This window comes from Protobothrops mucrosquamatus, unplaced genomic scaffold (genome assembly GCF_001527695.2).
Source record: "Protobothrops mucrosquamatus isolate PMUCROS unplaced genomic scaffold, P.Mucros_1.0 scaffold4369, whole genome shotgun sequence".
NCBI classification, from domain to species: Eukaryota; Metazoa; Chordata; class Lepidosauria; order Squamata; family Viperidae; genus Protobothrops; species Protobothrops mucrosquamatus.
Window position 1 is genome coordinate 90,588 of NW_015390283.1, and position 13,273 is coordinate 103,860.

Below are 13,273 nucleotides of genomic sequence, written 5' to 3' on the forward strand. Positions count from 1 at the left end.
TTGTGGTCTTATTCCAGCCAAAGAACCACAGATAATGAAATCCTGAAGAAATGTATTTTATATACAGTACATGCAAAGCCTTTCTGTCATTTTTCAGAATTACGTAATAGAGTTGAAAGGGACCTTGGACGTCTTCTAGTCCAACTTCCTCTTTAAGCAGGAGACCCTAATTAATTCTGGACAAATGGCTGTCCAATCTCTTCTTCAAAACCTCCAGTGATGGAGCACCCACAACTTCTGGAGGCAAGCTGTTCCACTGATTAATTGTTTTTACTGTTAGGAAATTTCTCCTTAATTCTAGGTTGGATCTCTCTTTGATAAAGTTCCCATCCATTACTTCCTCTCCTGCCCTCAGATGCTTTGGAGAATAGGTTGACTCCCCTCTTCTCTGTTAACAGTCCCTCAAATATTGGAAGATTGTTACAAAAAACAAGCAAAACTGCAGGTAACTGAAAACTTTTACCACAATTTCCAAAATATGGTGTCTTTTTAGCAATCATAGATAAACAAAGTCATGGGGCATGGAACCACAAATACCAAGAGCCACCTGCATAGTTTTGCTGTTACAACTACATATTTCTTTATGATAAATATTTTGGTATATATTTTTGTTCATAGAGCTCCATCACAAATCTATTAATGTAAAATACTAAATGTGGCTTCGTCTATGTATAGTTTGATAAATATAAACTGATTAGCTTTACCTTAAAATATGAACTGAAATAATTTCTCCCCTACCACTGCTAGCAAGGAACTTAAGATAACATGGGGTAGAAAAATAAGATATTAAAGCAGGGGTGTCAAACTCAATTTCATTGAGGGCCGCATCAGCATTGCGGTTGCCCTCAGGGGGCCAGGGTGTGTGTGGCCAGGGTGGGTGCAGCCTACTGGGTGGGCGTGGATGGAGTGGGTGTGGCCAGCTCTACATCGTTCGTGTCAAGGGTGGCTGTGGGGGCCTGGGCAGGAGTGGGATAGATCTGAGGGTCTCTGGCAGAAGGGGGTGGGACCAGGGCAAGTGCCAAGGCATGGTCCACTGGAGGAGCCTCACTGTTCCTCTCAGGCCATGTGGGGGGGGGGGCTTATGGAGCTAAGATTGAATACGTTTCAGCATAGATGGCCACCACAAAATTGTACATTGGCTCCCAGCTGGCCTGGGCCAGGGCCAAGGCAGCGGGGGCCGTTCCCTCACTGTTTCCAGGATGGCTTCGTGGGCCTCATGAAACCACTTCGCGGGCCGCATCCGGCCCCCCGGGCCTTGTGTTTGACATATCTATATTAAAGTATAAAACTACCTAATAATAAGAACAGTACCCCTGTGCCAAGTATATGGAGATTATCAGTCATCCAGGTCATAGTTATCCCAAAGATGCTTTTTCACAAGGCAACTGGACTTTCTTGTTTTTCTTTGAAGAGCTGAAGAAGCTTCTTGGATGAGAAGCGAAACATCTTTAAAGAAAAAACAAGCAACTCCAGTTGCCTTGTGAAAAAAGCACCTTTGGGACTCTGTGCCAAAACTTTTTAATTGTAAATATTTGTGGTTGCTACAAACGTCTCCACTCCTTAAATCTGTGGCATGCAGAAAAGAATCTTTTCTTGCTTAAGCCTACTTCCCAAGCCAAACATGAATGAACAACAACAAACCCCCGCCCCCTATTACAGGCTAAAGAAAGGGACCTTCGCATAACCTTGCAAGATCAGGACTGTTATCAATATTGGCCCAGAAAAATCTTCTTTAGCCATGACTAGTTTTAAAAAAATAAGACTATACAATCCTCGAGATTAGAAAACTGAGGAATTAGGCCTGTGTTAATGAAGATATTTTTGTGAAATTTGATATATATTTTTCTGATAGTAGTTGTTTTCCTTTCAGCAATTAAAAAAATAGATTTAACTCACTGCTAGGGTATCCAATGCATCAATCAGAGTAAGCGAGTAGTTTCCCAGGACATCATTGATATTCAGATTTGAACTGAAATAAATTTCATTAGAGTTAGTTCAATCAGATTTAAAAAGACTTAATTCGCTTAGGTAAATTTTAAGTGATATAGCCTAATTCCAGGCACCATTAACTGGAAGAACATCCCAAAGAATTATAAGGGAAATATTCTTAGATAAGGGCATAAAAGATTGCAGTTGCAGATATATAGCTTAAACTTAACATTAACACTTTCATAGTTTATCATTTATTTATTTGATTTTTATCCCACCTTTATTTAGTTTGTAGATAAACTATGTTTGGAATTGTATATTCATGAAACTTTGAGACCAAAATAGCTGGGACTTATTTCCACTGAAGTTTTAATTATGATTAAAAGTAGTATTCAAGTGAATTAAAGCAGATTCAGCAGGCTGATTTTAGAAACTGGATACTAGTGATATTTTAAATAATAATCTATTATTTATGTCACAACTAATGTAGCCCAGTATATTAAGTATTGAACTCTACACAAGGTGATTTTAGCTGATATGACTTATGGAAAAAGTGGACTCAAATTTGACTCATCTTAAAGCACAGAGCTATTATCCATAAAGCATNGATTTATGACTGTTAATTGAAGGAGGGAATTGTGCTTTGATACTATGTGCTCAGGGGAGGGGAATCCAGTTTTTGGCTTCAACCATGTTAGTGCCGAAGCTATGCTACTCACATAAAGATTCTTTAAGGTAAACAATGCCTCAAGTTCTTTGAAGAGTTTCATCTGTCGGAACCATGACAATTATATTCATACACACACGCACACACATTATCTGCCTAATGTGTTACGCTAATTACACTAATTGTACAATCAGATTAATCTAGGCTATTTGGAAAGAAATCAGAGAACTATACTTCTTAATGGCCCATATGTTTGAAAATAGCCACAATTATAACTTCTAAAAGAATAGCACGGAGAATGCCAACATCACATATTACTTTATTTCTAATAAAAGTTCAAATTTATAGTGACAAAATGCACTTCCAATAAACAGCCAAATTTTTGAAGAATTTTTAATATTTTCCCATAAAGATACATTAAGTCCACTACAAAAATGTATAAATCTGAATGAACAGCTTTCCACTTGCTCCAAGAATCTTTGTTCAGATCAAATCTGAAAGTCAACCTCACATTTATTATTTCTATATGTAACCATATGTGTCAGTTACCAGATAACAATTTATTCCAGATATATATTATTTCCATAAAAAATATTTTATTAGAAAAACTGCCATTTTTCAATATTTTCTATTTAGAAACTATTCAAAATCTGTAGCAATCTGAGAACTCATAGCTTAAATCAGAGTTCCCCAGTCTTCTCAGGTTGGCGGCCCGGATCTGGGGGAGAAAGGGGGGGAAAGGAGATGATTTTGTGGGTGGGGCAGGCATGTGTGTGTGTGTGGGTGCAAGCACCTATGTTTCTGGAGACGCTCATACAAGTGGGCCTACAAATGCCTGTGACACTCACGTGAGTGGGACCACAGAGGGCCACAATGATGCTTGCACGAGTGGGGCCACAAACATCCCCAATGATGCTCACACGAGTGGGGCTGCGAACACCCACGAAGCAGCGCTGCTCGCGGGAACAGAACCATGCACACGCAGGCACCAGCCAGCCATTCATGTGGCCCAGTGGCAATTAGGCCACAGCCCAGTAGTGGGCCACAGGTTTGGGACTCCTGGCTTAATCAGGAAGGAAAAAGCAGCAACAGTTGTACATTATATTTTACAGATAAATACCATAACTAGTATTTCTCAATTGGGACCCAATTTCTGTATTGGGTCCAGTGCTTTTTAAGCTCTTTCATGAATCATCTCTGGAGTTAAGGATGAATAGTAAGGTGACTGCATTTGGTGATTTAATGTTTTAGGATTACTAAAAGCAAAAAATAACGCAAGTGGTTTCAGAAGAATATTTCAAAATTGCAAATAAAATAGCAATGAAGATCATTGTCACAAAATAAAATGGAATGCACATGGAAGCAAAAAATTAACATTATAAATATTCTTACAAGGACCAAGTTGATTAAAGTTCCTCAGGAATGCGTTATATAGCTCAATGGAAACTATTGGGGCAACTGTCTATATAAATTCTATATAGGGAACATTAAAAGTTACACTAAAAAGGTTGCCAATATTTTATGCACTATAATAATAGTATGCATGAAAAATGCAACTGCATTTGAAATACTATCTGCAATGTTAATCACCAAGAATAGGAAAAGAGATTTTTAGAGCCGCAAAAAGGGTAGTATGTGTAAAACATGTATGTAAAAAAAAAAAAGAATGCCCTATTTTCATATGTCATCTAACAAATTTTAGAAACATCCAATAAAGTACAGAGGCATTCAGGATTGTCAAAAACAATCACACTATGTCCTGTTAAACTACAGAATCTAATAGTGCAAAGTGTGATCACTTTAAAAAAGGATTACATAGTCAGGGAAAATAAGCCTATATTGAACTAGCAACTATCAACAGCTATTTTTCATTAGGGCAATATACATTTTCTAGAAGTTTGCTTTAATTCAGCAGTTCCAACAAATATGACTTCTATGAATGTACTCTCACAGGAACAGCTGTTAAAGTGGACACACCAACCTCTGGCAAGGTCAACTACTTAAATCATCAATGCTCTTTACTCATGATTTTGCTGCATAGAATTATTCCAAGTGACTTACATAGCCCTACTGGTTATGATGGATTTTATACACATAAACATACTCTCTCCCCAATATCAATGCCAATTGTTGGGAACTACACAAAGAATGGCCTATTGCTCCCCAAAATATTATTTATTACTATGGATAGCAATTCTATGAGAAGGTTAGATAGAAGAATTATCCATCAGGCTTTTTATTATATTCTCAGGTTGGGAATAATTAGAAAAAAATACATTATTTTTAAGATATCATAAAACTGACTTCTAAATCAACTTGCCCAATAGTATACATGCGACATGTCCCCTTGGATTTGTTAATCTAGAAAGTGCATCTCAACATTCACATGCAACTATTCAAAAGCAATCTGGGGTTGATATATGTGGCTGCAAGAGACAGGCATACATAGAAATTATTAATACTTTCAAAGCAGTAAGCTTAGTATTTACACCTGAGAAAGATTCCTCTTGGGGGGAATGAAGCAACGCTTATGCAATTTTCAAGAAGGTCAAAGATTTTTAGAAGTATAAACAACATGCAAGATACGATCACCAAATTCAACATAATTCTGTCAGACACTGAACTATAAAAATCTAACAAAGAAAAGGAATTTGAAAGAGACTGCGCTAAATAAATCATGGTTATCACCCTCTACTAAATCCTTCCACACGCTGCTTCAAAGAAGTGGTAGACTTCAGTAAACAATAATCATATTTTATTATCACTATCATGATTCTACTCTTTCACCTGTTCATATCCTGCGACTCTTGCAGTCTTGCACTACCTTCACACGTATTACTGGGACTTTTTATTTTTATTGTCAGCCTCTTAAATCAGGGTGTTTGTGGCATTTAATTGTTCCTATACATACAATGAAGAGCAATGAACTGGAAACACATCAAGCACTGTGAGGACTGAATCAAAAGGATAAAAGCCATTCTTATCTTTCAAAAATGTACTTTCGACGTACCTCTCAGTCATCACACAGCAATCGCTAGTAATAATAATAATAATAATAATAATAATAATAATAATAATAATAATAATAATAATAATAATAATAATAATAGTAAAGTTGGAAGGGACCTTGAAGGTCATCTAGTCCAACCCCCTGCTCAGGCAGGAAACCCTATACCATTTCAGACAAATGGCTGTCCAGTCTCTTCTTAAAAACTTCCAGTGTTGGAGCATTCACTGNTTGGAGAATAGCTTGACTCCCTCTTCTTTGTGGCAGCCCCTGAGATATTGGAGCACTGCTATCATGTCCCCCCTCGTCCTTCTCTTCATTAAATCTTTCTTTCTCAAGCCAAATCCTTACATTACCGTAGCACAGACACTCACCGTCCATTTAACTGACAGGCAAAGCAGCTATACCTCCCCTGAGGACGCTCACCTAATGCCTGTGTTTTCCACCCTCTCCTCGCCAACCCCACACCCCATGTCCTGAACACAGCCGGGCTGGGGGGAAGGCGAGAGCCACGGCGGCAACCCCTGCCCTCTCGGCCGCTCCAACGCCTCCGAGCCCGGCGTGGCAACTTACGGGTCAGCTAGGTCGGGGCCGCGCCCGCGGCAGTCGATGGGGTTGAGCTCGTCCTGAGGGAAAGCGTGGGCCATGTAGCTGTCGTAGCCGAAAGAGAACATGCTGCGGGCGGCGTCGCGCAACTGGGCCCGGAGCTGCGGGGGGAAAGCCCGGTTGTAGCGCTGCTCGTACTCGTCGTGGCCACCGCGGCGGGACGACGAGGAAGAAGCGGCGGTGGGTTTGAGGCTCTCCCCGCGGCCGCCCTCGCCTCCGCCGCTATCGCCTCCCCAAACTCGTCCCAAGAAAGAGGCCCAGTGAGGGGCTTTGAGGCACCGCGAGCTGGAGGGGTCTCCTTCCTTGGCCGGGCTGCCGCAGGAAAAAGTCCGGAGGCGCTGCTGGTAGAAGCCGAAGCTGGGCCCCGCCAGCCACAGGAGGGCTTGCCCGGCCAGTCTCAGGGCCAGCAGCGCCAACACCAACGACCGCCATTGCATGGTCGGAGGAGTCGCAGCCGCCACAGCCTCCGCGCTCTCCTCTCACGCGCATACTTCTCGCGGAAGTTGTGCTCGGAACGCTCCGCGCCCTGGGGAGCGCGGGCGGGGGCCGAAAGCGAAGCCGCGCGGCGCCTCCCCCAACTCCTCCTCGGCTCAAAGAACGACGCGTTTCCTTTAAGAGCGAAGGGTGTGACCGGCGGCCGCGGGCGGGCGGAGGGGAGGCAGAGTTAGAAAGGAAGCATTGTGACACTCCCGCGGAGAACGCCTTTGGATTCGCCTCCCAAAACTTCCGGACCGAAGAGCGGACGGATGAAAATGACGTCAGCGTAAGGCGCGTGTCGCCGTTGACCGCGAGGGAAGGGCTTCCGCCGAGAAAGAGTGATGTGGCACGCTGCGATTTTTTTTTTTTCCCCCTCCGGCCCGGTTTAGCCAATCGGAAAGAATGGGTTAGCTTCTGGGCGGAGCGATATTGCAAGCCCCTTTGGGAACTTGGAGATTGGTTGGCCTTTCAGCCGCTGGATCGCCGGGAGGCGTGGTTTATAGTTTAGCTAACTGGCTAATGGGAAAGGGAGTTTACGTGTCCTCCCCCCCCAAAAAATTCTTGGCGCCAACTAAAGGTTTTGCCACCTATTTCCCTGATTTCTGTGTTTTCACTACACCAGGGGTAGGCAACCTTGGCTCTTTTATGACTCGTGGACTTCAACTCCCAGAATTCCTGAGCCAGCCATGCTGGCTCAGGAATTCTGGGAGTTGAAGTCCACGAGTCATAAAAGAGCCAAGGTTGCCTACCCCTGCACTACACTAATCGCTTTTTGACTGGTTGTCATCAAGTCGCTGCCATCCACGTGGGTAATTTCTTCTGGATGATGTATCCCTAATCTGACCCTTCAGGTTTTAGGACGATGCATCCATCACTATAATAATTGAGTTCATCCTCTTCGTCCACGTTGTAGTAGACCATGTCTTCTGTCTTATGTACAGAATTTTCATGAGGACAATGAGTTGTTTCGGGATTCCCATTTTTCCAAGGACATACTACACCTTGATGTTGCGACACACAATCAAAGACTTGTCTATAATTAATGAAATAATTTGGAGTATCCTTTTGACTTCCTGTATTACCTAGTGTACATCTGCACTAATGTCTCTGCCTTTTCTAAAACTGTTTTGAACATCTGGCATTTCTATTTGCATGAAGGGCTCTTAATATGCCTTCGATGACCATAACCGTTGTGGGAAGTCAGCCCCCCCCAGAAGGAAACATTAAAAAGGGGGAGAATATTGTGTTTCTCAAAGAATCTTAAAAGAGGCAGAAAAGCATACCCAGTTTTTTCTTAATATCCCGAAGTCTCCCTCCCCCGAGCAGAAGCCAGCTCTGTAGAAATACAGCTGTAAACTATTCAGGAAGGTTGAAGCTAGAAGATTAAGAGACAAAGACACCTAAAATCTACATACCCCACCCAAACTCTAAGACAGGACATAATAGGATTAACCCACAGATGCCAAAGGGCACACTCAGACTCAGGTCAAAGTTCATGCCACAGGAACAACTCCAAACAAAAGGCTCCAGTGGGTATAAAAACCCACTCCCTACATGTACTCTCTCTCTCTTTTCTTCCAGAGCCATCTTCCTATCTGGCTCTCCTCTTCAATAAACTTCAACCTTCTTTCTAAAACAGTTGCCATGTTGTTTATTCCTGGCTTGGACTGAACCATAATGAAGACTTTTCCTTCAACACTATTATTTTGCTACCATGTGAAATTAAAGATGATGTGCTGCATGAGAGTTTGCATCGTCTGCTAAGTCTCCTTGTATTTATATTAGACTGACCTCTTCTAATCTACTGGGCACTGTGTCATAATCCAAATATATTGGCAAAGCTCGATTAGAACCTTTATTGATCTTCTGTTGCTTGACATATTTCTGTAGGTATTGCATTAGTTCCTGTACCCTTCTGACCTTGTAATGAGTTGCATAAATTTATTTTCTAACAGTACAGGTTCTTGTAAGGAGGTAGTATCTTCTAAGGCAGAACCCTGGGGGGTGGCCAATGTCACAGGGGGTCCACAAAGGGTTGAAGAAATGTTATGATTTAAATATTGAGTTAAGGCTTTGTTGGTCACAAAAGGGTCTGGTGAAGAAAAGGTTAAGAACTACTGTTCTAAGGTATCATAGATATTGGCATCTGTGCCTCACAGAATTTCAGTATACTCCTTCCATCCATCTTTGATCTTTTTGAAATCAGTTCTATCTGTCCATTGCTATCTTTTAGAAAACCTATTTGAGTTTGCAACCGGAGGTTGCAGATCTTTTGGAAGACTTTCCATTCTTTTCCATATCTGTTTCCATCTTCTGTGTTTTTACAAAGGTCATTTGAATTTAGCATCTTATCTTTTAATGGCTGTCTATATAATCACTTTATCTTGATAAATATATCTATGATTTACCACAACACCTTCCTATACTATATAATGCCTAATATAGGGTGCCCTCTTGTTTTAACGGAGATGGCCTTCATGTCTTAGGGACCAGTATTTTCTGTTTATGCCTCACAGGAATACCCACCTAATACCCCATGCACAATAATGAGGCAGCATAGCAGGACTTGAGGGGGAGGGGATAAGTACAATGCACAGGTACAATGCTGTGAGAAGTATCTATTTTTCATCAGCTAATCAGATCTTGTATATACACAAAATATTATAGGTTATGAAATTGCTCTGAAGTTCTGCAGTTTATTTACTGTTGAAGGACATATATGCATTTAGCTTCAGAAAATAATCAGAACCTGCTTGTAATTTATAAGAATAATATAACTCACCTATTTCCTGAGGTTCTTTTTTGGAAGGTTTTTTTTTTAATGTTGAGAGTACTTAGACGATTTGCATTTAGCTTTTGTTCTGCTATGAAATTCAGCAGCATTCCTTTTTAAGAGGAATATTTTTTGAATTAAGAAAGTCACATTATTTCAGTTAAACATTTATATTTAATAGCACATGAGACCTCTTGTGGATTATGAGCTACGGTTATGTTCTTTTTAAATTTCCCTTGACCACTCTATTGCTTTAAAAAAAAAGGCAATGATAAAGCAAAAAAAATCACACACACTAAACAAATATCATAAGCAATAATGGCTATGAAACCCTTATAGGGGAAGAAAGTAAACCCTCAATATTAGAACTACTGACAATTCTTGCAAGTTGGTTGGAAAAGGATGTGTTGATTTTGGAGACAATATACCAGATTATATTAGTAGCAAATTACTGTACAAAGATGGTTGGTATGATGGAAAGCCTTCATATTCGGTGTCATTAGGTCCAGTAGTATTAGATTGTGCTCATTAAGATTGTCCTAAACCTGCTAAGAAGAAGGGGTGAATGTATGCTTTTATTTCATTTTGTTTGTTTTACTGTTTTGTATTTTATTTTTTATGATAAAACAATAAATAATATTTAAAAAACCAATGCTTTGTATAAAAGTAATTATGAACTGGGAATAAAGATTACTCCTTTTTTATTTTATTTATCTCTTCCACAAGGTGACTCTGGGCAGATTCTAAAGAATATCAGATCTCCTGCTCAAGCAGGGGGTTGGATAGAGGACTTCCAAGGTCCCTTCCAGCCTTATTATTCTATATTCTAACTATAGAAGATTTATTCCCTGAATGCTTATTTTGTTTCTCTTGTTAATGTGATGTACAAGGTCTACTTTAATTTCATTGCTCATATTATATTACATAAATGCATGAGAGATACTAGCTTCTGCTATCTACAAAATATCATGTACAAAGCACAAATCATTGTTCCACAAAGTCAACAGTACATATAAATAAATCACAAATTAATATTCCATAGTTTTCTTTGAAGAAAACTGTTCCCTTCCTGCCTAGGTTTCTGACTTTGTTCTGGATGAAAATCACTTGGTTGACCTGATGGATTCTCTATATATACTGAAAAGTGGAGGATGGCCTGTTTCTATCAGATTTCTCAGCAACATTTGTCACATCACTCATGATATTATGCCATTGCTTAAGATGCAATGGTATTGTAGCAGTTTCCCAATTTTCAGTCAGCACGCAAAAGATTACTGGTTATTTTGTTTCACTTCTCCAGCATTTGATTTGTGGAGTACTTTACAGCTTATTTTATGCTTGTTCTGCAACATTGGTACGAAACTTAAGAAAAAATTACCCAGAAAGTTTAGGCTTTAATAACATTAGCATACACAATTGTCCCCAATTTTATTTTTATTTCTCTGTTGCGAGATAATAGAACTTTTACACAAACTTAAGCACTTGGTTTTAGCTAATCATTTGTAATGTTTTTTTATTGTGTCTTTATTGTATGGTACACCACCCACAGTTGCTTTGGATAATGAGATGAGGGGAAAGCATGTACATTTGATAGATAGATAGATAGATAGATAGATAGATAGATAGATAGATAGATAGATAGATAGATAGATAGATAGATAGATAGATAGATAGATAGATAGATAGATAGATAGATAGATAGACAGACAGACAGACAGACAGACAGACAGATATCTGGGGGTCACCTCCATATCACACATTGCAAATCATTATGTAAATCTGCCTCTAAAGGTGGCCTAGGCCAGGGGTTCCCAATCTCCAGGCTGCGAACCGGTATCAGTCCATGAACTGTTAGGAACCGGTCCGTGGAAGTGGTGGGCATGCATGGGATCTAGATTGCATGTGAAACTATCCTGTCCCCGGCCCGTAGAAAAATTGTCTTCTACAAAATCAGTCCCTGGTGCCAGAAAGGTTGAGGACTGCTAGTCTAGGACACCGTAAAGTAAAGTATAGTATAGTATAGGAAACTCCATATTCTACTTTGCACATTCTAATGAGTTCCCATAATAAACCATGTAAGTAGATTTACTAAACATGGTGTTGAGTTCTGTAGGTGAAACACACAACTGCCGCCCGAATCTCAGAGGGTACGGCTATGTTATATCAAAGATGTATTAAGACACGTTCACAGTGTGTACTACCCAGAACCTGCTAAATTTAGGGGAAATGCCTGCTTCCAAATCATGTGTCTATTCTCAAAACATCATGTTTTAGTATTTTCAGCTCAAATATACAGAACTCTATAGGATGACAAAGCACAGAGAAGAGTTAATTTTATTAAAATCCTCTGACACTTCTGTGCAGTTTTGTAGAAATCAGTGCTGAGATTAGGAAAGCCACACAATGTAGAGACTTAGAACATAACTATCAGAGGTAAATCCTCCTTCTCAAGAAAAGAACCTTATATAATCAAGTTAAAAGATTTTGCTTCCTAGGAAGCAAAGGATATCTAAGAAATGTGAGTATGCATGGCTGTATGTTGAGCTGGTATATATTGTGTAGGTAGTCCTCAACTTAGACAGTTGCTTAGCAACTATTTGAAGTTGCAACAGACCCATCCCCTCCCCCCAAAAAAGCTACTTGGGACCTAATTTCAAAGTTCTGATGTCGTTCCGTCTCCCCATGATCACATTTGGAGCACTTGGCAACCAGCCCATATTTATTGTCATTTGTAGTGCCTCATGGTTATTTGACCAATGATTTTACAATGGTTTTGCCAGAAACCAGTATTTACTTCTGGTTTCCTGCAAAAACTGCCCCCTTACAAACAATGGGTTTACTTAATGACTGCTTCATTCACTTAATGACTGCTGCATTTGCTTAACAATCTCTGCAAAAAAAACACCCCATCATAAGATCACATCTGATCACACACCTTCTTTACAACCGTTACAACTTACAACTGCAATTGCAGGAGTCGTTTGTGGTCAAAACTCAAGGACTACCTATATGCAAGCAACAGGAGTATGTACAATAAGAATCCAATTGCATACGTTTTTACATGACTTTGATGCATCCCTGCAATCACTTGTTTATGATAATCAGATTAATTTTATTAGTAGGCTTGTTAAAGTTTGTGGATGATACTAAACTATTCAGATGGTAAAAATAATTGTTGGGGCTTTGTTTAAATCAAGGGGTGAACCTTACGGTAAATGCAGTTCTGTTTAAGTCAAGGAAACTGAAATAATTTGAGAAAACAACACCCACTGCCAAATTCACACTGTGATGGGGACAGCAACCACAGGTTCATGGTAGATAAGTCAATGTACTGTAGATGGGACTCCGTGTGCAGCAGACTTGAAAATGGCAAATTCATGCTTGGAATCGTTAGAAAATGTTTACAAATCTCTGAAACATGTGATAAGAACATCTTTGTCATACATATTATAAATTGCAAACAACCAACTTCAAGCTGCAATGAACAATATGCCCTTTAGGCAAATTTTTATCTTTGGTATTAAAATGCTTTTTTTCCATAGAGAAACATGCTGATAGTGTCTGATCTTTGATCAAAATAAATTGGATTGGAGAGACAGCTACTACAGTATGTATAGTTCTAGGCCAGGGATCTTCAAATTTGGCAGCTTTAAGACTTGTGGACTTTAACTCCCAGAATTCCTCTGGGAGGAATTCTGGGAGTTGAAGTCCACAAGTCTTAAAAGCTGCCAAGTTTGGAGACCCCTGTTCTAGGCTCTACATCTAAAAGGGTAACAGCAAAACAGGTGTGCAAACCAAAACAGGAATGGGGAAA

The 13,273-nt window shown here is 39.9% G+C and overlaps 1 protein-coding gene across 1 annotated transcript in view; it reads right to left on the reverse strand.

The window, feature by feature from the left end:
• EDEM1 (ER degradation enhancing alpha-mannosidase like protein 1) overlaps positions 1–6,646 on the reverse strand; it is a 20,959-nt gene extending 14,313 nt beyond the window's left edge. The window contains exons 1-2 of the mRNA XM_015828276.1: positions 6,177–6,646; positions 1,897–1,969 (exon numbers count right to left, since the gene is read on the reverse strand). Coding sequence (XP_015683762.1) covers positions 1,897–1,969; positions 6,177–6,646 — 543 coding nt within the window. The remainder of the gene's footprint in view (positions 1–1,896; positions 1,970–6,176) is intronic.
• Between the last annotated feature and the right edge of the window lie 6,627 nt (positions 6,647–13,273).